Source organism: Falco naumanni, chromosome W, assembly GCF_017639655.2.
Source record: "Falco naumanni isolate bFalNau1 chromosome W, bFalNau1.pat, whole genome shotgun sequence".
Taxonomy (NCBI): domain Eukaryota; kingdom Metazoa; phylum Chordata; class Aves; order Falconiformes; family Falconidae; genus Falco; species Falco naumanni.
In genome coordinates, this window is record NC_054079.1 from 19351942 (window position 1) to 19379232 (window position 27291).

Genomic DNA, 27291 nt, shown 5'->3' on the forward strand with positions numbered 1-27291 from the left:
CCAATTAGTTTAAAACGCGCAGCTTCTGAAAGTCTGTAAAAACCTCGTGCTTCTGTACAATAAACGGACATTTGCTTGCATCAAGCTGCGTCCCGTCTCTTCATTCGCCGCAAATTGGTGACCCCGACGTGATGCGTTTAAGGATCTGACGTGAAGGGCTCTCGAATCGCCTGTCTGAGCGACATGCAGCGAATCCCACAGAACTTTGAATGATCTGCTGAAAGGAAGCAGGAGCCGGCCAGAAATCCCTCCGGAGTTGAGAGTCAGATCAGGGAGTCTGTGCCTCAGTTTCCTCAAATGGTGACCCCTATGGTGGTGTTCCGAAGCCTTGGAAGAATAAGGACGGAACTGGTCGATAAAAAAGACAGCTCGTGGAAGAGGGCTGCGTTCCGGAGGAGACGGCTTGGCTGAACGATCGTCTGGCTGTCTGGACCAGGCGGACAACCTAAACCCCGAGGATAACACCTGTATTCATCGAGACAGGTGAGCAGCCAAGAAACTTTAGAGACTTTGAAAGAATGAAAGTGTGCACATACAGCAGCCAATTGTATGATGCTGCCGCGGAGGGGAACTCCGTGTCGGGAATGCATTTAGCATCTTGGTGGCAAATTCTGACTACTCTTTGCCAAGTGTGGACTAATTCTACTAACGGTGCTAAACCAGAGGAAGCTGTAAATTCCACCGACAGCGCGACTCTTCTCAAGACACCGTCAGTGATGGCGATTCCGTCCACACCTCCTCTACCCCCAAAGCTTCTGTCACTGATTGCAGCGACCCTCACAACACAGGACCAAGCACGGGAACAGGACAACTCGGACAATGATTTTATTGACACTGATAAACCTTTTGATCCAGGTCCTATAGATCTGGAAAAGGAGCTAGACCTTTCCCCCTCCCCCTTGTCTCTCCTGATGCATTGATTGTATTTCTGGGGAGGGTGAAAGGGGGTCTGAGGGATTGGTGGCAGGAATGCAAGTGGGAAACACTTCAGTGATGGGTTTTGGGAGTCGCTATGGCATGGTCAGTATTTTGTCAGACAAATCAACCTGCAGAGTGGCAGCCTGTGCAATACGAGGCTGTTAAAGGGTTAAGCAAAGCAGTGCGGGAAGGAAGGATTCATAATACATTTGCTATGTCCCTTCTTGAAGTGATGGCAGAGCCTTATACGCTCACACTGCATGATTGGAAGTCATTGCTTTGTATGGTACTAACTGATACAGTATATGATGTGGTTATTTGATTTTTGTGAGCTACGTGTAGTGGCCTTGATTGAAAACCTTAATCGGGGAATTGCTGTTAACTATGAGCAGTTGGCTGGAGCAAATAATTGTGCCGATTCTGTGACTCAGGCAAGGTATCCCGGGACAACTGTTTGCAAATGAAGGAGATGGCTATTAAGGCAGTCCGGATGCGGGAGTCTTGCCACAGTCTTGCAGGGTCCTAGAGAGTCACTAACTTTAATACTAACTTGATTGATTGGCTTCAGAATATTTTGCAACAAGTCGAGCAAGAGGAAGCTCAAGGGTTGCTTTTAAAACAACTAGCTGTGATAATGCCAATGAAAATTGTAAACGGGCAACTTTCACAATCGCAACCACATGTGTCAAAATACTGTAATGCAGAACTCACAGCAGACTGTAATTCTCAGGCTGAGTTCTGGAATGCAGCATAACAGATTTTTGCTTCTCTAATCTCTTCTGTAAGAATAGTACACGCTCTTAACTTGCTTAGTAAATTAGGCTGCTAGCTTGCTAAACAAAGTAATATTACAAATATTGTTCTTTTTTTCTGGCTTATTAACAGATGTTGATTCTGTCCATCATATGTTGCTACAGAACCGAGTTGCTATTGATTTTTATTATTAGCACAGGGACACAAGTGTGAAGACTTTGATAGGATGTGTTACGTGAATCTGAGTGACCACTGTGAATTAATTTACAAAAGTATACAAAACTCAAAAGCCTTAAAACAAAGATCTGCAACAGAGCCAGGGGCAGGATGCCTTTGGTCTCTTCTCACGGCTGGGAAACTTTGGGCCATGACTCAAAAGTATTACAGGATTTATTATAATTATCTTTAACCACCTTAGTGACGTTTGCCTTAGGTCTCCCATGCTTTTTTTTCTGTATCCAGTGTTTAGTTGATTGTAACATAAAGCAGGTCATGGTCACCCAGCTACATACACCCTTTGCCTCCTTGCAATTAACAAGCAAAAAAGGGGAGGATAGAGAATGTCTGAAGAGATATACAGGAGAGGAAAATGGGGAATGGCTGACCTAACAAGAGATGAGAGAACAGCTAGGTGTTGTGAAGGAGAACAGGAAAGATAAACATGGTTATCTAGTGTTTCATAGGTGTCTGCATGCTTGTAGAGATATATAGCTGTGTAACTGCATGAATGATTCCTGCCCTGAGCCTGGTGGAGCATACAGCTGCGGTTTGTGGGTTTGTGTCCGGGCTCAGAGATGTAAATAGGGGCTTCTCTGTTATGGTAAAAGTGTTTCTCTTTGCATAAAAAAAGAGAGGGAATGAAGGGAATGACCCCAGAGGTATGTTCAGAGAAGGCATGCTATGTTTCGAACTTTTTGACTGAACCAGTTCTTGTTTGGTGTGCCTTTCCACCTATGTATAATGTTAATCCAAAAGAAGATGATATTGTTTACACTTTGAATGTCGATCATTGTCTTTCTGTAGATGCTAATGTAGTAGGAGGCTATGATGGGAACGTGTCGCAACGGTTCTTCTCTTATCCGGAGTAACAGCAGGGAAAGCATTAGAGTTAAATCACCTTGTTTGGTAGGCAGTTAAGAATGTGAGTCAAAATTGCCACTGCTTTTTGTTGTTGGTTCAAGGACATGGCTGTGAGGATTCTGATGGTATGCGCTGCGTGGATTTTAGGCGCCCCATTGCAGCAACATGTTATCAAAATCTGAGAAAATTTCAGCCTTTTTTGGCATTCATTCAATCAATTGGCAGTATTGTTTGTTTGCTATTACCTTGGTTGCTGTCATGTTTGCAAGGGCCCTGCAGAACATGGCAAACCTGGCACTAGCTGTTCAAAAACAAAAAGGTGAAATTGTAAAATTGTATGGAATAGAGACAGTGGGTTATTTTGACACTGATAATGTCTCAGTTGCTTTTTTATTTGTTCTATTACTTATACCTTGTTTTTACTTGTTCGGTTCCAAAGGTTCTTTTTGTGCAACAGGAAGGGGGAGATGCAGGAGCGGTCTGCAAACTGGGACCATGCGCGGCAATCAGTTAGCTGAGGGGAATTTGCTCGAGCTTGTCTAGACAACAATTAACATGATGAGGCATGTTTGCAGAGCACAGGGGGGTGGGGGGCGGATGGCGCCAAGGATGGCGCCAAGGAAAGATAACACCTTGTTGTTAATTGATGGTAGTTAACCACCAATCAGAGATTGCCTAGTATGCAAGGCTTAGCTTCAAGAACCAATCTGTTTAAAACGCGCAGCTTCTGAAAGTCTGTAAAAACCTCGTGCTTCTGTACAATAAACGGACATTTGCTTGCATCAAGCTGCGTCCCGTCTCTTCATTCGCCGCAGAGATGGTGGTTAGAAACATCAGAAGCTCTAGAAATTTGCTCTGCAGATTTAAAATTTGGGGAGGGTTTTTCCCCCCCTTTAATTTCTGCTTTCAGAAATATCTTAGCCACTATGGTAGCAGACAAAATTTGTATGAACGTGTCTATAACCAGTGATTAATCCCAAACAGTGGAAGAACTTCCTCTTATGTCCCCAACGACAGTGAGAAGTTACTCAACCCTCCCATGGGATCTTCCAGTTTCATGCACAAATTCATACAGAGCCTGAACAGAACACAACCACAACACCTGCTCCAACATCCATAATCCTACTTTCAACATACTCAAATTCAAGACCTAAATTACACCTCTGAAGACTCCTTTCCAACCTGTTAACTCTCTCCTCAGGGCAGAACAATCTCAGTCCCTTACCCTAATAGAGTAATTTTATTTTAAGACACATTCAATTCATATAATGGCAGCAGAAGAGTCAGTAAGCTTCCGCTCTAGCTGCAAAACACTTCCTTCCACAACCTGTGGCAGTTTTTGGCACACACTGGAGTACAGCATGCAGCGATGGGAAAACTACAGGAAATGATCCTACAGATGCAAAAAACTGATCCTTTCAATAGCAAACAGCAGGCACAGACATGCAAGAGCAATAAATGGACTGAAGGCCTTGCTCACCAGCATAAGCATAGGGAAGGTTATCCCAGCAACAACCAGAGCTTTCATTTAAACTACATAATCACAAGGAAAGAAAATACTAGAAGCAAAGTTCCTGCTACTATTACCTTTGATCAAGTACAACAGCAAAAGAAATGCTTTAATCACCTCCTTTTACTTAACCAGGAATCCTGAGACACATTCTTCCAGAAACAAACCCCCTGAAGACAGCAAATCCAGTGTGCACTAATGCCATCACTACATTAGTGCGTTCTTTTGTACACCTTACAAAAGCAGCATCTTAGACAGAGGAGGGGTCAAATGGCACTTAATCCAGTGAGGTGAACAGGCCTACCATGAATATATATACACACAGTGTGGAGAAGAGAGGGTGGTTGTACCTCGTAATCCAAAATTATTTGGCAGGTCCTGAGCAAGGTAACATCTGCTCTGTGTTGGCTCTGTGGAACAATATAGAGTTGCCTGAAACAGCTAGTGCTCACATTTTACCAAACAGCCCCTCTAACCAGGAGGTTTCTACATGGTGCAAAATATTGAGGCATTTTAAAACTAACTAATAATCATATCTGAGCACAGGAAAATTACTACAATACTTCAAATTTATAGACTAACCCACACGTTTCCACAAAAATTTTGTAAGGAGGAAAATTCCAATGAGCAGCAGTTTTTAGAGAAACCAATTGATTTTCTTTCCCTTCCCCCGACCAGCACAGAATTCCTTCCTCTGATATTTCTTCTTTAAAGAAATACATCCTGGTATTTGCCCTGCTTATATTTATCTCCTATCAGTCAGAGCAAGGCCTGCCTCTGTAGAAGACTAACCTCATGTTGGTGTCAGAAATCCAACAACAGAGCTCAGAGTCTGCCAAAACAAACAGAAAAAGAGCTCAGACAAATCAAGCTCAGCTTTTAGGTATCCCCCATCACCTTTGGGAGACCAAACCTATTCAGAATAATACTTGGGACATTTTCCTGATATTCAGCTAAGTGTTTACCTGTTGTTCCTACTTATGAGCATGGTTCTGTGAGTTTGCTCTTAAATACTGAACACAACCCTTCACCCTTTTATTAGTTTACCCAAGCTAAGTTTATTATTGCTTAAACACTCTACCTTCCCAACTCAATCCTTCCAACCTCAGTTATTTCACTACTCTGCATTAAATCCAGTTTGCTAACACCTTCCTCCTACTGATGGGATTCTAAGTCTGATCTTGCTACAAATGTATCAGTTTCCTTTTAGTCCAAAATCCACCACGGCATCATTGCAACTCCATATATCCTCTTCCAGGCCTTCCCCAAGTCTTGCAAAGCATTACAATTTAAGAGTTCTGTTTTCCACTGAAATTATGCTTTGTGTTTTCATGGATCCTTGTCATAGCAGCTTCAACCTAGATAGCTATCTGTGACTTTTTCCTGTTTCCCTTTGTAACAAGTTTAGTTTTAGAAAATAATAAAGCCAATAAAAAGTATACTATATGTTTTTGTTAAGTCTTCAGCTTAACAATTGAGAACTAATATTTGTGACTAACAACCCAAATCAACAGCTCAAATTTGTAGAACCTGCTTCCAGCCCCACATCCTGCCTGCCACTCCTTCCACCTTCCTTCCCAGCACTCTCTTCTGCTTTAAAACTACTACCCCAGTGTCCTGGTTTCAGCTGGGATAGAGTTCATTTTCTTCTTAGCAGTTAGTACAGTGCTGTGTTTTGTGTATGGTGTGAGAACAATGTTGACAGGACACTGATGGTTTTAGTTGTTGCTGGGTGATGTTTATACTAAGTCAAGGACTTTTCAGTTCCTTGGGCCCTGCCAGCCAGAGGGCTGGAGGGGCACAGGGAATCGGGAAGGGACACAGCCAGGACAGGTGACCCAAGCTACCCAAAGAGGTATTCCATACCATATGATGTCATGCTGAGTATGTAAACTGGGGGATGAAGAAGGAAGGGGGGGGACATCTGGCATTATGGCGTTTGTCTTCCCGAGTAACCGTTACGCGTGATGGAGCCCTGCTTTCCTGGGGATGGCTGAACACCTGCCTGCCAATGGGGAGTGGTGAATGAATTCCTTGGTTTGCTTTGCTTTCATATGTGACTTTTGCTTTACATATTAAATTATTCTTGTATCAACCCTTGAGTTTTACATTCCTTTCTGATTCTCCTCCCCATCCCTCTGTGTGTGTGTGTGTGGGAGTAAGCTGCTTCATGGTGCTTGGTTGCCAGCTGGGATTAAACCATGACATCCAGCTGCAGCCTCTTAACCCTCAAGATGCTTTCCATCACAATGCTGAAAGTGTTTCCCACTTGAACAAAACTAAATGATACAATTTTAAAACCTACTCCAAAAAAATCTCTTTCTGGCTCAGGGACTTATTTCTGACATTCCTACAGTTTGTCTGTAAGAGAAACACTGTAAAATAAAACTCTTCCTATAATCATATATATAGACATATTTGTTTTGTTAGTTATGGTGCCTTTTCCATTTACATTGAAAGTAAATCAAGATTAGCAGCAAAAAGGTACTTTGCACCCAAAAAGAACATTCACACTTAGGTAGTTTACTTTAAATTTACACCAACCAAATGATTTTGCAGGAACTGCCCACACTGATATTCACTCATTCATACCCCTACAAACCATTAATCTGACAAGGCCAGGGAAAATTCCCAAATGCCTTCTCACACCTTCTCCATACCATTCTCCCCAAATTCCCTTGTGTTACTGAAGTTCAGCACAGTTCAGTGACACATGCACAGCTTAACAGCAAAACCACACTTGGTACCCAAAAAGAAGTTCCACATGTCAACTAGTAGACTCTGAATTCCCACCAATCTGTTTGCTCAGCAGCAAACCCCTCACGTAGACACATCCGTACTCTTACAGGGGTCTGTTTAGCCACACCAAGCTACTCTTACTCCTAGGCAGAATTCTTCCATTACTGAAGACTGAGAAGATGTGTACAAGAACAGACAGAGGCTGCTATAGGGAGGCACATGAAGGCTGCTATCCAGAGTTAGCAGGGAGGGTCACAAAACATTCAAGCTCACTTGGAAAGTGGAACACAAGTCATTTGTAAGCCACAGCCTTACAGTTGCATTCATTAATAACAAGTTAATTTTCTACCTCTGGTCCAGTATCCTCATGCCTTTCTTTAATGTCATCTTTCTTTAGTTAGTTAACCTTATTTGCCCTGCAATAGTTGTGACAACCTACCTTGCCCTCTGCTACCATACAGCAAACAACAAATTCCCCTAGGAATACTGATATTAAGTCATTAGGTATCCTTCTAACTCATTATCTGATAAACTTACTTGAAACACTAACACGAGTGAAAGTAAGAGGTGCATTTCTGTTTGCACTATAGCACCAAGTAATTTCAAAAGTAATTCCTTGGAAAGATGCCATGATTTGGCAAAAGAACTCCCTTTCAATAACCATTAATATACTTAGGGCCACTCTCCCACACTGGACTAGAAGGCACTCAAAGTGACAAGACAGCTGCTTAATAAGCCCTCATAAACTCTGAGCCTGTTATTGTCTTCTCTGGTTAAGTGGAAAATGGCTTGTATGAAGTTTAGAAAGCTACATCTCAAGCAGCTCACAGAAGAGCTCAATGGAGCACACCCTGGCCTCCAGTATCAGTCTTTTCCTCCACACTTGACACAGGGGTTGATGAAAAAAAATCATCTGAGTAGGCTTCAGCAATGAAGAGATCAGAAGAGTTACCCCTTGCTGGGGTTAAAAAAAAAACCTCTCTCCTATCACTCAGTGGACAAGTATGGACAGTAACATACATGAATTTCTCCATCCTGACATAGAGTTTCCTTTTTCTTCACCTCCTGTCACAGAACATGGGAAGCAGCAAGGTATCCTGTTTTCCCAATCACAGACAAGCAGGTCACATTCTTCATTTCTGAATCACCATGAGACCACTGTTAAGTGGTTCCTTTCCAAACTATGTCTGCCTCTTGCCTTTAGCTGGGAGTGCATACCTCACACTTGAAACTTCTTACAGAAACACACAGCTGCCTATCCTCAGACGGGCAGACTGCTCTTTTAGCTTCCATTCAAGTGCCTACTCATGCTTTAGTTAATAATTCTTCTCTTCAAAGGCAGTAGATCTTGAAACTCTCCTCCATCCCAGAGACTTACATTCTTACATTCCTGTGTTGTACAGGCAGGGTTGCCAAAGTCATTCCAGTGTCACTGAGTGTATTCGTATTTGTAAACATTTTTCTTTTTTCTTCTTTACTTAGATATTCACTCCCATTGTCCAATGTCTGTGGACCAATCACTTTTAGTAGCACTTGCACTCCTTAAACTACATTAGGTGAGCTCTTAAACAGTACTTAAGATATCTAAACAGTTCTTCACACACAAGGTTCTTCTGATAACTCTTCAAATTCCTTTGTCTCTCACGGGATTGTTAATACTAAATCAAAAAAATTGCAAATTACCTTCCCTTCATTCTAACCAGAGCATCATTCAGGCTACAGCACATGCTCTGCACATTAGTTCATTTTTATAGCTTAACTGTTACTGATGTGTGTCACACAAAATGTATTCACGTTTTCAAAAGTTAACTGAACACTAACAGAATGGTTATTTTAACTGCAATTTGCTACAGGACTTCATTCCAATCCTTCTACTTCTTGAAGCATCTTACCAGTTCCATTATCTGCATCATTCTGACCAGTCTCCCAAATCTCTGATTTTGTCCCAAAGCCATCAGTGGCAGAAGACTCTGTATAGTCTGCAGGGTTAAATGTCCTAGAGTTTTAAAAGTTAAGAAATGGAAAAGAACACATGGGTCATTCAATGAACACAAGTATCATCATTTTTAGGTTGTGTTAGAATTAACATCAGTTTCCACGTAATTTATCTTGATAGTTTTGGTTTTAAAATAATTTTTTTCTCTATAGGTAGATGCAGATAAAAAAGGGAGGAAAAAAAAAGAGGAAACGGAAAAAATTACTGTAGAGAGACTGAACTAAACCAACAATTTCTGAAAAAGCAGTTAATAGCATACCTACTCCTCCCAGTCTTATAAAGCATTAGTTTATATGCACAATGATAAGCCCCTCTCAGCTGATAGTTTCTCAGCAGGTGGCTGACTGATAAGAAACCCGTATCATATCCTTTGAGTACCAGACCTGCACAGGAGTCAGAACATCAGTAAGATTATTTCAGAATGCACTCCTGACACCAATGCCAAAACATGCAGATGCAGCTAAAAGGCGAGAAAGGATTATTGAAGCAAAACCTCTTTTCAGTTTCTCATCTCAAAATACGAACAAGAAGAATTATTACAGAAGTAGAATGAGCCTTCTTTTCATCATGATATCACTGATATTACATAAAATGTCATTAAAGGCAAACACTGACTCAAAGTAGCAAAGGCTACACTTCTCTGAAACAAGTTATTCCAACAAAACTGAGAACAAGCTTTAGAGTTGCTGCGTAGGGGTCAATGTATGTCTAAACAGCTAAAGCTTAAAACCTCAAAAACAGAAGAAAGTTTGTAATTGTTAGTTTTTCTGGTTTTATATAAAAATTGGACATCCTACATTACACAAATATTTTTTTAAATTGACCTAGGACTATGCACATGACAACTTTCAGCCTCCTAGGCACTATATGGCTGCTACTGATGGAGAACCTGTTTGTACCTAAGTTTGAGGTATTAACATTGAGTGAACTTACATTAGGTTTGTATAGGTGTGTCTAGTTAGAAATACAGGTTTAAGACAAAAATAATCTATTAATCATCTAACAGATCTGTGAATTTTTGCATCTGCGTTGTTTTATCAAACATACAGAAATATTAATACATACAGTGGCAATACTATCAATTAATATTGCCAGTGAGTTTGATCCTTGCCAAAAATCTGTGCTCCACATGTTTCTTACCCCATGCCTTGGGCTGAAAACCTCCCCGCTCCTCTCCCTCTGCCACGTCCAAACCCTAGGAGAGAAAACACCATTTAACAGCAACAGCAGGAGCCACCATTAGAAAATACTATGGTTGAAGAAGAAAGCTACCATAGTTGAAGTTAAATATCATTTACTTCCCAAGTTTCCACACAGGAGAATTTGTTTCCCTAACACATGCAAGTAAGCCACACTTCATCTAAGACTATGCATTTCAGTAGGATTTGCAATTCTTTGCTATCTTTTCTGTATCTAGTGAAATAGCTCCAAATAGCAAGAAAAGGACTTACCTAAAGATCCATCCCACATGAGAATGCGATTGCCAAATCATTAGTGTCCAAAATTTAGTCTTCAGTTTCTCACTCTTGCCTAAGATGCCTCCCTACATACCCTGATCTCTCAAGAATTTTTCTGTCACTTCCTTGTCCGTAAGGAGAAAGTTTAAGTGCTCCATGTTTCCTCCTCTGACTCAGCCCACCTGTCCACCCCTACCTTCCTGTGCTTTTGCCAACCTGTGACCATGCATTCCTATTCCTTCTGCTTCTCCCTTAAATCAGTTACTGACATGAAAACTACCCAAGTCAAATTACTCAGCTTCCTCGTTATCACCCACAAGATTAATTACTATTTTAACAAGTATTTGTTGCCTGAAATTTTGGTTACAGTCTCAGTTTACAAGCTTCTTGATACAGTGAATGGCTTTATTTTTGCATGTTGCATAGCGCCAACAAGACATGAAAATTTTTATATTACTTAACCATTCATAAAGCACACATCTACATAAACTGTTAGAAACTTTTTTACATGTGGCATATTTCTACATAGTTTTGGGGTGGCCCCCCCCCCCCTTTTATGACCTCAATAACTGAGGCTTTTCCAGTTAGTTGTAATATTTTGTATTACAAGAAGAGGAGAAGGTCAAAAGCCACACACTGAGAACAAAGCAATGTTTATTTTAATGACAAAATTATGTGGGAATTATAAGTCACCAAGCAACAACAAGATCACCAGAACACAAAAGTTATAATCCTAAATCACCAATACACTGGTTGTTCAAACATCATAATTACCCATGATAGGCTGTTCGGATTTGGATAAAATTACCCCTTATTTTCAGGGGACCACCTAATCTGAATAAGAGCAGTAGCTCCAGAACATGGTAAAACCAGTTTAGGAAGTTCCTATTTTAATAACTCCCCTCACCACTCATTCTTCCCATTGCCCTAGTTCACTGTCCAAGTTTTAAAAGACATTTCCAAACCTCAAATGTCTACTAACTACATTTTCCAAGGACTTCTTAGAAGCATCATAATAGCAAGATAGGTTTACCCACATTTTGATGAAAGAGTTCACCCATATCCTATACAAGATAATAACTGCTAGCTACAGAGGAACCATGGAAACCTGCAGAGGAAGGATTCCCATCTAGCAGCACAGAACTGAAGTCTGACACCAGGCCAGGCCTGCTATCTCTACATTTTCCCCTTTGCTCTCTTTTCACGATCAGTTGGAGAGAAGACAGATGTAGGTTAAGAAAGAGGTAACAACAGATACAACCTGGTAATCACCATCCCTCTTCAAGCCCACACATGGAGCTGTGCTCTGCCATAAACAACAGTGCCCCAGACCCCGCTGTACCCAACTGATTATAACTTGGCCTCTGAACCTCCTTGCTCAGCCTACTTATTCTACTGCTTTTCTCTCCTTCGCCCACCTAAAATTCCCAACCTGGGAAGCTGATCCATGGTATAAGGGCGTCACAGCTCTCAGATGCACAGAAGTCAGTGCACTGGATTATCTTTCTGCCCAGTAAATAAAAATGAAAAAAATTAAGGTTTAGTGGTTTGACCCTAGGTGAACGCTAGGTGCCCACCAAAGCCACTATCACTCCCCTCCTCAGCTGGACAGGGGAGAGAAAAATATAACAAAAGGCTCATGGGTCAAGATAAGGACAGGGAAATGACTCAGCAATTACTGTCACAGGCAAAACAGACTCACAACTTGGGGGAAGTTAATTTATTACCATTCAAATCAGAAGGAAAAAACCCCCACCTTCCCCCCAGCCCCTCCCCTCTTCCTGGGCTTAACTTAATTCCCAATTTCTCTATGTCCTCCCCTTAAGCAGCACTGGGAAATGGGGGTTACGGTCAGTTCGTCCAATGTTGTTTCTGCTGCTCCTTCCTCCTCACACTCTGCCCCTGCTCCAGCGTGGAGTCCCTCCCATGGGGGACAGTTCTCCATGAACTTCTCCAATGTGAGTCCTTCCCACAGGCTGCAGGTCTTCATACACTGCTCCAGCGTGGGTCCCCCATGGATCCACAAGTCCTGCCAGCAAACCTGCTTCAGCATGGGCTTCCCACGAATCATAGCCTCCTCCTGGTATCCCCCTGCCCTGGTGTGGGGTCCTCCATGGGCTGCAGGTGGATATCTGCTCCACCGTTGACCCTCCATGGGCTGCAGGGGGACAGCCTGCCTCACCATGGTCTTCAGGGGAATCTCTGCTCTGGCACCTGGAACACCTCCTCCCCCTCCTTCTTCACTGACCTGGGTGTCTGCAGAGCTGTTGCTCTCACATAGTCTCAACTCCTCTCTCCTGCTAGTGCTATTCCCAGAGGTGCTACCCACTGTTGCTTATGGGCTCAGCCTTGGTCAGCAGCAGGTCCATCTTGGAGCCAGCTGGCATCAGCTCTATTGGACATGGGGGAAGCTTCTAGCACCTTCTCACAGAAGCCACCCCCGTAGCCCCCCTACTACCAAAACCTTGCCGTGCAAACTTACATAAAGAGTGGAACCAGCTAAACAAGTTTACTTAGGGACATCGTAGGGGCTATGTAGTAAGTTTGCTTCCTACAGCTATCAATACAGCATTAAACACCATTCACTAACAATGCACAGAAGAGAGATCAACAGGTTTTTTTAACCAGCTCAGCTACAAAACCAATTGGGAGCTGTGAATCACAGAAACAGTCAAGCAGAAATATTTGAGTGAGGCAGACATTAAGTACAGATAAATTAGCTGGAATAGCTAGCACGAAAGTACAAACTGATTTTAGAAGAGGAGGTAAGCCTCCCCAGCTTCCCAAGGGCAAAAGTCTGAAAAATAACCTTTGCCTATTAAACAGAAGATGAAGTTTTAGCAAGCAAGGCATATATGTCTACCAGCATGGGCACAATAAACTACTAGCTAAAAACAGCAATAAAAATCCCTAACAATTTTAGAAATTGCTAGGAAGTAGTCATGTTGTTCCTGAAGTTCCATACACAGCCTTAGACTACTAGCCAGCAAGGGCTTTTTTATACTGGATCACTTGGAAAGTTAGTCCTAAACTTGAAATTCAAGTGGATTCCTTTAACTTCATAAAGCTGTGTCTAAATTTCTGTTTTGACAAAAAGCAAAGTTTAATCAACAAATAGCATTTGAATTAAGACAAAAGAAAAGTACCAAACCAGTGGGGTTACAGAAAGCACTGAATTCAAAGCTGGAAGAGACACTTATGAATAATTCAAAATACAGGTCAGTGAGTACTCACCACTGAAAGACCACCCTAACTTGGACGTGGAATCTCACATATCACTGTCATTAAGGCAAGATGCCAGCATGAGGGCTGGTATTCTCTTTGACATAGCCAGATTGCTAATATATTCTTAAATTCTCATGCTAAGAAAGTTACTTCTCTCAGCTACCAAAATTAAAACATAGCCTTAAAACAATTAGAAGGCACAGCCTGCTAACACAGAGAAGTTAGTCATGAAGCAACTATGAATGTCCATCAGGTATTTGCAAACTTTTGATACTTTTGAACAGTGACTAAAAGGTCAGTGAGCAAATAGGGCTTCACACCGTAATTCGGAGCAGGGACCCAAATTCTGAGCATGCAATCCCACAGTAGCTTAAACCCATTTAAATCAGAACTACTACAACCAAGGTCTTCCTTCACCAGTGATCAAAAGCTCCGCTCTTTCCTGCACTGGTTTTGCATGTACCAGTGACCGAGCACAAAAGCACCTTCAGAAAACAAAACTATTAGTTCGCTGTTGGATTAGCTCTCCAAACCAGTTCCCTGCTTGCTAAATACCATAAAGCCAGTCATCTTTACACCAGGATAATCCACCAAAAAACCCCTGTTGGTCCCCAGCTATCATGCTGCCTGCCTCCTTTTTTCTTTTTTGGCTTTGTTACTTTTAAACTTAGATCAATCCTCTTAGTAAAGCTCAAATGCACCAGGAGACAGACAGGACCAATTCCTCCCAACAGTAATGCCAGCTTATGCTTGTAACGTAAAGAGTATAGCTTTAACACTACTCTAAAAAGATATGTATATATGGTTTAGATGGCAACAGTCAATGTTTACCAAAAAATTTTCCTGTGGTAATTCACAATCAGCAATTGTGATCAATTCTATCAATATTTTTATCTACCCACAAAAAGAGAACAAGTGACTTGGTAGTAGCCCATTAAATCTTCTAGTGAGTCTAAAAGAATAGACTTTCTTACAATCAACCAGCATCTGGAGCACAAAAACAAATGGCAGACATCAAGCATAAACAAAATTACTGCCCTGCAACGTTTCTTTGCTATTTTTTTTTTTAAACACTTTGATCTACAAACAGCTGCCTAAAGTATCAAGGCAGTACTGCTTACTCATTTCTGTTCCAGGAAACCAGGACTGGGGAACTATGTTTCAAGTAGATTCTGATCAGTATTCCTGCTACTACCCCTTATCCAATGTAGTTTTAAACAATGAACTATTTAAAACTTGGTTTTGCTTCCTTGAACATTGTAACTCTGTTCAGCTGTGTACTGTTAAGGGTTTTTATTTTTTCCTGCTCTCCAGCACATCTCCCTCAGTTGACTAGGTTCATATTAGCCATCACTTACTGAGTTTACATTTTTCTTTTCTGGAATGAATTCTAGAGAAATCAACACTTATACCCAGGCAGGTGGCAAGATTTTCTGTTTCTACTGAAGCCCACTGGGAGATCAAAACAATCACATAATCAAGCCTTCACTAGTACCATCCACACATGGAAAGTATCATGCATCTCATTCACAACATTTTTTCCCCCAAAACAAATGCACACTATGTGGGAGCATAAGAAAAGCGTGTAGTACCACAATTCGGATAGGACTAGCCCATTAACTTAATGGCCTATTCTGTAGAAAATCCAGTTTGATGAGCTTACTGATCTAAATCCTTCCACTGCAACACAGGTACTTTATTTCAAAGCTCAGATTTTCATACTGGCAGGTTTAAATTAGATTAAGACACTCTAATAAAGAGGCCTAAGAGCAGCCGAAAAGAAAAGGGAATGCAGACTAGAAGGGCAGGCAACATCCTAGATTTGTGCTTATCTCTGACTACACAGTAACTGAACAGCCCTGGTCTCTGCTCTGGAAACACAGAGCCAGCCACCCACCCAGCAGATGCAGAGGTGACAGAGGCTTAAGCCTATTTAGAGATAAAGAGGTTAAGTATAGAAAGTTGGTATTCTAGGTATTTCATACTATCAAAGCAAAGACTGAAGTCATATTAAATAATTCAAATCACTTTTGTCTTAGTAGTCATCAAAAAACTAGAAGCTTTGGATTGGTTTCCTATACTGCATGTGTTGTCCCAAAATCAGGGTTCTTCACCCAGTGTACAAAAGCCAATCAACACATGGAGTCAAGATATTTATTTCATATGTGCACAGAGATGGGTGCCTAGTGGTCAATCTACAAAGCTAGTACACCTTTTCCTGGTTTTAGGAGGCTTATATACAGGTCAACAGAAAAGTCAGTTATTGTACATGATTGGCTATAACTCCTTACATAATATTATATACAATACACATGCTCGGGGGGGAGGGGGGGGGCGCGCACATCGGCAGCTACCTTTTCAAACTTTCTGCTTCAAAGGGAGTTACTTTTACTATTTCAGGTAGTTTGTCTCAGCAATTAGTATGTCTGCAAATGTTTTCCTTACCCTAGTTCCACAACATTGACTCTTCAGGGTCACCATGTGTGTGTTCTTATTTGACTCTTCAGGGTCAATATGTCTGTATTCTGTTAGCCTTATCAGTTCCTTGGATTATTTCACATTCCTCCTTTGGCTGTTTGTCACATGTACTCTAGTATCCATTTTTAGAAGCACATGCAGAAAACTGTCAACTCTAAAGTTATGTTTAAAAGAAGATAAATAACTTCTGTTAAAGCTAAATTCTGGTTAATCTCAAAAAAATGTTTTACATGAGACAGCTTCCTAACCAATGCAGAACTACAGCAAAACTACACAGACTTCAGATTGTGACCTCCAGAAGGTCTGTTCTACATTTGTTTCAGAAAAAACATCCTTACTAGTTCTGGCAAAGGAAATCCAAGAAAATATATCCTGTGCCAACTGTGTCAAGCTTTTAAAACAAGAAAATGTTTAGACATGCAATTCTGGTTACAGAAACTCAAACTTTTTCAAGGATAGCATACTTATCTAGATAACATTAACCAAAACCAAAGAGATCAAGAATACAAGTTGGACTATAGAATAGAGGAACAGAAGCAAAAGCAACAAATACATTTTTACTTTGCAAACCAGGAGAATTGCTATACATTAATCTGTAACAACTTCTATGCTGAATCAAGTCCAAAAGTTCATCTACCTGCTATCCCATTATCAGCTACGGTCAATTAGCTATCTAGGGAAGGGTACACAAACTGAAACCACAGTGCAGTTTCTCTGGACACTCTCCCGGTCTTCAACCATTTGTAGCTCAGACTTCCTCAGCCAAAGATAGTTTACATACATAAAAACCCTCAGTGGTTTTTACTTTTCTTACTATGGCTGCTCTTTAGGACAAAATTGTCAAGTCTGCGCACAAACTTTCAGCACCCACAATATCTTATTGAAAGGAGTTCCTCAGGTTCACTACGTGTATGAAGAACTACCTCCACAAGTTCATTTTGAACCTGTAACCCACTGATTTAATTTAATATTCCCTCATTTGCATACTTGCTTGGAGCGATCAGTTCATTTCCCCACAGAAATTCTACAGATCTCCAACATACACCCAACTCAGCCCTCTCTTGCAGGCAGAGAGGTCCGGGTCTGCTTGTTCCTCACACTCCATAAAAGCAGTATTCCCAGTACCTTCAAAAGCCTCTTCTAGCTCTATTGCATCCTTTTAAACATGGGGCAGAGGACGATGGGAGAACTAGACCTGAATTAAAATTGAAGATGTAAGAACAGTAAAAAAACAGCAGCATAAAAAAAAAAGCTGTGCCTGTAAAGTTTGTCAGTTTGTATATAAAACTGCCACCAATTAAAACACAAATAAGGAAGTGTTTCTAAAGCTGACAATCCTAGAGACATAACCATCTTTCTCCATAATTCCTTCACAAGATTCCATTCCAGACAGTTACAAATCCTTGCAATACTGACACACAAATATAATCACTTTGATGTAATCACTATTCATCATCATTATAGTATTTTTTTACATCTAAATTAAGTTCATTCTGAAAATACAGATAGGAAAGCCATCTTAAAAAGAAATTCCTTGACCCCTTCCCAAGCCAAAGTTTACACCCTCAGTTTAGAAAACAAAAATTAAGGGCAGAGCAATTCCAGCTGGGATGTGTCCTGAAACACACTCCGTGATGAGTTTTTTCTTTCTGTTAATCAGTCAACACCACATCTACTTCAAATTCCCCATCTCCTGCATACCAGCAACCAGTGTTTGTACACTGTATACCTACTACCCTACAAAAAGTTGCAAGGAATGTCTCACAGTCATTAATGGAAGTTCTGTTGCACAAGGAAGCTAGTGCCTACAGCACCAAGGCTGAAATACTCAGTGTCAGGATTTTTTCCTCCTCAGTAAACAGCACATTATCACCCCAGGTCAATCCCATTTCTGCTATTTTCAGCACATATAATTTCTTAAAATTAGGTTGTTCTACAGTGAAGCAGTAAAACAATGGCCCAGCAAACCTTCCCCTAGAAAGCAGCCAATAAGGTAACTCCAGCCTGAGAAGGTAACTTAGAGAGAGATGGTGCATTGCTCAGGTATTAGCTGACCCCTAATTTTGTATCCAATGCCTAGATTCCTACACACGCTCTTCGTAAAAAATTTCTAAAGAAAGGGTTCTGTGATGATTATCAGTCATCTATTTTCAGCTGAAATACACAGAATAGTCAAATATGGGATAAAGTAACAGAAAAGAAAGACTACTGAATGAAATGGCAGTAAGCTTTATTTTTTCTACTAATATCCAAAGAAGGTGGTGCATCCTCAAAATACTGATAAGTGAATTACACAGCTTTATACAACTCCCTGCAGATTTCAAGGGCTTGCATTATAAAATTAAATTAGACATTTTCTGCCACCGAATACACACACTTTAATATAATGATCCTGAAGTCATTCAACAGGTTTATCACAGGCAGGCAGTTGAAAACACTTCATTAAGATACTTTGCTTACAGTCAAATAAAAATATTTGTTAGAGAGATACAGTAATATTACACACACTAAGCCAATGAACAGAAATTGGTTGAAGTTGTTCCTATTTCTTCAGTCAGATATGTCAGTTTGATCTGATGATTAAGTGCTTTGGCTTGAAACATATGAAACATCTAGAGCTACAGTGTTGACAACAAAAGCACCATATCATTCATAAGGTTGTTATCCCAAATCTGGGTTCTTCACCCAGTGTGCAAGAGCCAATAGATTTGTTTATTGCATGTCTGCACAGAAATGGGTGCTAGGTGGTAAATCCACAAAGCTAGCACCCTTCTTAACACTTGGTAAAGCATCTTATACCCTTTGTAAAAGAACTGGTAACAGTTGTGCAATTATGTTTTGTCACCCTTATTCTCATTGGTTCTCGAGAGCCTCATCTCCATTTAAAGGTACAGCATTCTCTCTTCACTTCATGTTCTATGGGGAAGGGGCTTTGTTAGTTGTGGGCTTCCTTTGCCAGAAAGTGAATCTTTTAGTATGCCAATTAGGATAGTTCATACATAATTCAAGTAGTTTTCTGTTTGGCCTTATTAACCATTTGGTTCTCTTTGAGCTTATTTTGTTATTTCTTAGCTTAACTTATTTATGGTGTTGTCCTATTTCTTCTCCCAAGGCCATATTTTATTAACTATTTGTAGGGGTTGATTAGCATCCTTTAAGTTCTTTTGACCTCTTGCTCGTCATTTACATATTTAAAGTAAATAGTTCTCACATCAAGGTTACAAAGCAAAGAAATAGACTACATTTGAAATGAACCTGTGAAGTTTCACCCAACAATTAAAAAAATCCTACCTTTATAATTTGTTTTATAAAATAATCCTTTATACTCAAATAACCAAAAGACTTACATTCCATCTATTAATAGTGCTAACACACTAAAAACTGTAGCTGTGAACCATACCACACTCTCCTCTGCAAAGCAACCTTCTCTAAACACACCATTTGGTATTTGCAGATTCACAAGCAGAGTCATTCTCCCAACCCTCTGGAAGTTACATATCTTTGCATCTTTCCACTCATTCAAGGTGCAGATCTTGAGACACTGAACTTGGATGTGTCTGTCTTTGAATGCCTTGTTACTGGATATTCCAAAGAGAAGAGTCCTTTGAAGACAGAATTCTTTTTACAAGTCAGACATTATCTATTAATGTACATAAGCTCTGCTGTGCACTTTATCAATAACTCATTTAATATCCACTTCACGCAATCTGCATTATACCTAGGTTACTCATTCTCATTCCTCCTGCTTTAAGAGAAAACAAGCCTCTTTCCACTCCAACCCAATTACACATCCCTTTATTCCACAACAAATCCATTTTCAACATCCTTATCTCTTACAGGTCAGAGCTGTACCTAAGGCTCCACAGTTTGCCTCAAACTCTTCCATGCCAGATTTCTTCTCTTACCAAAAAGCCTCTAAGGTTGCTTGTGCTTTCTCTGACCAAGAACAGAAGGCAAGCCTGACAACCAAATACACCCCAAAGAAACAGTACACATATATATCAAATCCCTCCCTGAGAGCCCTACAGATGGAATCTTGTACTTTTCTACTGCCAAAGTAATTCTTGAGGAGTGCACTCCCACTCACAGGAGGCTGGCATGAGCTGATCTGGGAAAACAGCTCTCCATAGTCAGAGCACACCAGCCTGCTACACAAGAAATTACCATAAAGGTGATTTGCATCAATTATTTTAAGTTGTTCTGAGACCCAGACATGACAAGGGGTAAGACAGAAAAATATACCCAAATTAAAGGTGGCCAGAGATTGTATGAAATCAAAGGATAACCAACACATACTTAAAAAAAGTGTTTAAAGTAGTAAATGGGAGAGCTCCAGTTCAGGACACCAATGCCAATCCCACACAAATGCCACCATCTCACCTCTCCCACGGCCACGTTTCCCACGGTCTGAAGGCTTGTCTCCTTGATTGTTGTCCACTCCATTCTCTTCAGCTCTAACTGTGGAGAGAACACAGCTTAAGAGTAGCTTTAGAGCTATATTGTGTTATGTATGAGTCTATCTGCTTAATGTGAACCCCAAAATAAAAGGCAAGATTTTAAAGTGGGCTGGTCAACAGATCTCAGTCACCCCTCTACTTTGGGGGCCTAGCTACAAGCAAGTTATGTTTACTTTGCACTGGACAATTTAGTAAGCAAAATATCTAGTAAAGAGAAGTTGTCTGCTGAGGGACATTTCCATTTTTTAGAGGGGAAAAAAACCCACCCAAAACAGTAATGTTTTGAAGCCTATACTATTAATTTATTTATGGCCTCACCTCTTTAATGAGATAGGAAATAAAGCTTCTTCAAACTATGCTTCGTTGATAACACACTGGGTGACAACAGTGAAAGGTGCACTACAGGAACTTTATCCCCCTCTACAGTACACAAAAGCTTTGACTGGGCAGGGCCAGCTCACCTGGCAGATACTCTGGATTGACTAACCAGGTGGCTTTTCCTAGATGTCTATCCTAGTGTTTGAAAGTTCCACCACCCATTGCTTTCAGTGTAGTCTTTCACAGTCCATTATAACGTTGAATTTTCTCAGAGGCTGGTGCCTGATAGGGAATGTGATATATCCACTCAATATGACACTCTTTGGCCCAAGTGTCTATGAGATTGCTTCAGAAACGAGTTCCATTGTCCGATTCAATTCTTTCTGGGGTGCCATGTCGCCACAAGACCTGTCTTTCAAGGCCCAAGATAGCGTCCTGGGCAGTGGCATGGGGCACAGGGTATGTTTCCAGCCATCCGGTGGTTGCTTCTACTATTGTAAGCTCATGGCACTTGCCTCGGTGGGTCTGTGGGAGTGTGATATAGGCAGTCTGCCAGGCCTCCCCATATTCTTATTTCAGCCATTGTCCTCCATACCACAGAAGCTTTAACCACTTGGCTTACTTAATTGCAGCACGTTTCACATTCATGGATTCCCTGTGCAATAGTATCCGTGGTTAAGTCCACCCCTTGATCCCAGGCCCATCTATATGTTGCATCTCCTCCTTGATGGCCTGAGGCATTACGGGCCTACCGAGCTATAAATAATTCACCTTTATGCTGCCAATCCAAATCTACCTGAGGTACTTTAATCTTGGCTGCCTGATCTACCTGTTGGTTGCATTGATGTTCCCCAGTGGCCTGACTATTGGGTACGTGAGCGTGTACATGACGTACTTTATCAACCAGGTTCTCCACCCAGGCAGCAATATCTTGCCATAATGCAGCAACCCAGATGGGTTTACCTCTGTGTTGCCAATTACTCTGCTTCCATTGCTGCAACCACCCCCTTCTCATGTTCTGGCAGTTCAATATACAAAGGGGCTTCCTTAGCATGTGTCACTTCTTCCTCTGGTGACATCCCAAAATCTTTACCTTCTGGCCAGTCCATAATCATTTCCAAGATTACTGGACGATTGGGATTTCCTATCTAAGCTCATTCTGTAATCAGCATGACCCACTTAACTCCACGTAGCATCAGTTGTGTGATGTGTAGAGGAAACCCTCCCTTTAAACATTCAGCCCAGCACTGGTAACCGGGGCACCAAGAGGAGCTGCGCTTCAGTACCAATCACTTCCAAAGCGGCTTGAGCCCCTTCATAAGCCACCAATATCTCTTTTTCAGTTGGAGTAGAGCGGGCCTCAGATCCCCCATATCCCTGACTCCAAAAGCCCAAGGGTTGACCTCAAGTCTCCCCTGGTGCTTTCTGCCAGAGGCTCCAGGTTGGGCCATTCTCCCCAGCTGCAGTGTAGAGCACATTTTTCACATCTTACCCAGTCCGAACTGGCCTAAGACCTACTGCTTGAACTGTCTCCTGTTTAATTTTTTCAAAGACTTGTCGTTGCTCAAGGACCCATTTAAAATCATTCCTTTTCGGGGTCACCTGATAGAAAGGGCTTACAATCATAGCTTTCAGAAGGATTTGGGCTATTCTTCCCTTTCCCAAAAACTTATTCTGCTGTATTGCCCCATACAAGGTCATCAACATGTTGCAGATGTTCTGGAGCTCCACCCTGTTCTAGTGCAGCCTGGATCAGTCCATGGCAGATTGTTGGGTTGTGTTTCCACCCCTGGGGCAGTCGATTCCAGGTGTATTGGATGTCCCTCCAAGTAAAGGCAAACTGTGGCCTGCACTCTGCAGTCTAAACTGATTGAGAGGTTACCTCTTCTTCACCCTGATCCTGTGATGGCCTCACATCATCCTCCCCCTTTCCCAAACCAGCTGCTTTCTATTTCTTCTTCTGTATAGAGGCCACTGATACTGCCAGGGGCCAGTGCCTCCATTATTTCTGCCACAGGGGCTAGAGTAGTTACCATTAGTAGCTTACATCTCCACCAGGTCCAGGAGGTGAAAGCCACGTTCACTTTTCCTGTGCTATGGTGCTTCCAACAGGACCAAAGATATTAAGGATTTCCTAAAATCCTAAATGCTTTAGTAATTAGCCCTGGGGAGAAGGAGGAGGAGGTGGTTTAACCTCAGCCATGCAGGGGCTCACTCAGTCCCCCCTTACCCAGGGGGGTAGGGAGAAGAATCGGAAAGGAATTAAGAACTCCAGGGTTGAGATAAGAACAGTTTAACAATTGAGATAAAAGCAAAAGAACAATAATAATAATAATAGTTATAATGAAAAGGAGAGAGAAGGGGAGAGGAATAAAATCCAAAGGGAAGGGAGAAAACTAGTGACACACAATACAACTGCTCACCACACACTGACTGATGCCCAGCCAGTCCCTGAGCAACAGTTGGCAGCCCTGGCCAAACCCCCACCTCCCCACACCCAGTTTATATACAGAGCATGATATCCCAAGGTATGGAATATCCCTTTGACTAGTTCAGGTCAGCTGTCCTGGCTGTGTCCCCTCCCGATTTCCTGTGCCCCTCCAGCCCTCCCACCAGCAAGGCCTGAGAAACCAAGTCACCCCCAATAACACTGTCCCCACATGAAATCCAAAATACAGCAGCACACTAGCCACCAAAAAGAAAATCAACTCTATCCCAGGCGAAACCAGGACAAGTAACCATCTGAAAAATCTTTAATTCCAATTTACAAAGAGACAAGCAGCACCTGGCTCTGGCAAAAATTTTGCCCCTTTCATTTTGATGAATCCAATTTCAATTTGTTCTAAGCATAGCTGAAAGTTTCATTAATTTTTTTATCTTGACATTCTACAAAGATTCACAATGTCTTTACTGGCACAATTATTGGGATATATTCAAATATTAGTTAGAAGATTTGGCTAATATTGTAAAAGCAGGGAAAATATTCAAGTGAAAAGCTAAACATTATTTTCATTCCTGTTCCTCTGGTCATCTATCACTGTTTTCTATGGCCCTTACAGGCAACGTATACAGCTTTGATACTTCTGATATAACTTGGAAGAAAAAAAGCAACATGTATCCCATGGTGATCTAATGTGATGCTACCTAACTTGGAAACATCAGTTCGCTTTCATACAATGTATTATTGTACCTGTATGAAACATTCGAAAATTTGCTATGGTTTAACTCACAAATAATTTTCTCTATTGTAGAATCTCACCATTGGTTAGCTTATGCGAGTAATATATGTTAGAGATTAATAACGATCTCAGTCTTTTCCTTCCCCTTATGAGAAGATAAGAACATCTTCAGGTTCTCCCACTCATAAAAGGATATGGAGTCAGAACTGGATATTTTTTTCATTAAAAGCAACAAAAAAAAAATCAGCTGTTCGGCAACATAATTGCTCTCAAGCAATTTTAGACTAAATTCTAGAACTTAAATAACAAATTTGTACAAGATCAATTAATCAAAAAAGGACAGAAATTTAAATTGAGTGTCTCTGAACAAGCACAGACTATCCCAAAACCAAGTCACGTAGACAGATCAAGTACATTTGTCACACAAACAAGTTATGATCCCTTCAGCACTGAGCTATAGCTCAGAAGACTTCACTCCATTAAGTATCCACTCCCAACTCAGCAAGTTTCAGCTACAAGGAAAGTATCTGAATCTTTAAAAATGAACCTCTGTACGTACGCTCTCGGCCACGGCTGCTGCCTCTTCCTCGTCTGTTGGAACTTCCCCATCCACGACTTACTTCTCTGTCCCCTCGTTTTTCTCTGTTCTCTTTGTTTTCTGAACTTTCCTTCCCAAGGCTTTTCTTCTTTCCTCCTACTGTCTCCCAAGAAGTCTATTTGGGTAGAATAGAATTAGATACAAAAGTCAAAAAGGAAGACAGCTCTCAATGCACATTTCTACCTCACACCCCTCCAGTTCATGGAAAAAAAACTCATATGTGATATGTGAATATGTAAAACCTTGCAAACCACACCAATACAAATGAAAACACAGGCTGTATTTTTATAAAGAGATAAGAAAAAAACCGTTTTGAAAGTTGGATTGTCTTACGGAATGTAAGAAACACAAATATGTCTGGCTATAACAGACTTATAGTTCAAGGAAGACTAAATATGCAAAGCAAGCAACAGTTTCCTTCTCAACTACCTCCATAAATCTAGCAAGGGAGCATGCACAGAGCTATTTTTCTCTCCCAAGGAAATAAAAGTGCTTATAAGCATAATTGAACAAGAGACTGCTAAGAATAAGTACGTAGCCAGGGGGGGTGGACTGACAGACAAGACATGACAACACAACCCATTATCCAGATGTACTAGAATTCAAACACCAAGAGACAGAATAGCAGAACAACAATTTGGGAAACATCAGGCTTTAGCTTTAATATTAAACTCCATCTTTAAAATAAATTCAAGGATCATATTGGCTATAGAGGAGTGAAAAATAAAGTGACTAAAAAACTAAAAATAGCACAGTAACTCATATTATGCAATTGCATAGTTAGTCTATTAAGCCATAGCTGCAAAGAAAGATAGAGATAATTTACAAACCATTAATATGGCAGATGGGGATGTAAATATAAACCTATCTCTAGGAGCTTATAGTCCAGGTAAAGTATTTAAGCAGGAAAATTGCATATGCAAATAAGGTGCCATCAACTGTGAAGCACTATGTAAAGCCACAACCTCTGACAGGCACCAGGACCAAACAAAAAAGGTTGATTATCAGTACTTAAGTCCTGTCCTATCTCCAATTCAGACAACTCTGAAGCCCTCACAAGGTAGGCAATGACCAGCCAGTCCAAGCTGCCTAGAATTAAGAAAACTGATGTTATTGAGAAAGCAGGTAACAGAGCAGTTTACAAGTATAAAACTCTGTTTCGGTGTCTCCTTTGAGAGACTAAGTAGTAAGAGAATGGTTACACTAATTTTTTTACAAGGTATAGATGAGAAAAGGCTGAAATCACTTTTCAATTTCATCTCCAGTATAGAGAACTATACCATAAACCAACTTAGGTGAAACACAGACAGCGCAGACCAGAAGTACAAAACTACGCATTTGAGCAACACATTATTTATGAAACTGAAAACTGTTTCCCCCAGTAACTATCACATGGCTTCACCTGCCATAGCCTGTGTAACTGCATTACACACTAAAATACTCTTAGAGCTTTACAGACGCTTCAAAGGAGGAAAAAGCCCTACTACACTGACAACTCAAGAACCAAGTCTATATAGTTCAGAATGCACTACTATTTCACTGATGAGCATGGTGCCAAAAGATCTTTGACCATTTTAAGAAATACCCAAAACTGGATGATCCTGCAAAGCTTAAGAGGAAGCAGCCTCTCCTTAGTAATGTTTCACATGACTTGGGAAGGATCAGCAAGATGACAACTATGAAAAACATCAGATCTATGCTTTCCCACAATATAATTTTGAGGAAAGTCTTGAGAAGTGGGGCATGTCCTTTAAGATAGGGGATAATGCTAGCTCTGGGCAGAAAAATCCACCACAGACTATCAAAGTTGCTTATTTTTTTTAAGGGAGCTAATGGATTACAATTTCAGCTGACAATGCCTGAGGCAACCCAAATTACAGTTGTGGGCCTGACCTTCAAAAATATGTAACAGAAGCCTTCTTGCTGGCCTGATCTTAGATGAAAAGAAGAATAATCTGAAAAGGGTCCCTCTGTTCTGTCTTCAAAAGTTTAGGAAGTAAAACATGGTTGGGCATAAAATGGATCTTATGCCTGTGGGAAGTTAGATTAATAGAAGTCTAGGGCAAAGAAACATGCTCTTCTCTACTCTCATCTAAAAGCCTCTGTCTATCCAAAGCCGAACTGACACAACTGTTGCAAGTGAAGTCTTCATAAATACTAACAGTCAAAGCATAAAGACTTAAAGATCACAGCCTTAAAAAAAAAATAATGGCAGAATACCAAAGTAATTATAAATAGACATTCTAGCTATCACTCCTTGTTCTTCTAATTCCTCAAGTTGGATAGACAGAGTCTTCCAAATGAAGTAGAAAACCCCCGTCTAGTGCATCAAGTCAGAACAAAACTAGAAAAAGATATCTGGGAATCTGCATTCAGAACTAGTATCAACTCTGCTTCCAACTTTACATCAAATCCACAGTTAAACTGTTCAAGAGTACAATGGCCTTAAAAAAAACCACAACACCCTTCAAGTTGGAGGCCCACAAACTTCTATAAAGAACAAATTTCTTCACGCTCCGATGAGGACCCCTTCTAATTCATACTCCTTCTTCCTTGAGCCCTTTAAGTTCTATTTGTTTCTGA

The 27291-nt window shown here is 40.9% G+C and overlaps 1 protein-coding gene across 5 annotated transcripts in view; it reads right to left on the reverse strand.

Annotated features, from left to right (window-relative positions):
• Window positions 1-27291, reverse strand: part of LOC121080617 (ubiquitin-associated protein 2-like) — a 94117-nt gene that overhangs the window by 37332 nt on the left and 29494 nt on the right. For all 5 annotated transcript variants that reach the window (XM_040578766.1, XM_040578765.1, XM_040578764.1 and 2 more), the window contains exons 5-8: window positions 24670-24823; window positions 20537-20614; window positions 10137-10191; window positions 8893-8996 (exon numbers count right to left, since the gene is read on the reverse strand). In XM_040578766.1, the coding sequence (XP_040434700.1) occupies window positions 8893-8996; window positions 10137-10191; window positions 20537-20614; window positions 24670-24823 (391 nt within the window). The remainder of the gene's footprint in view (window positions 1-8892; window positions 8997-10136; window positions 10192-20536; window positions 20615-24669; window positions 24824-27291) is intronic.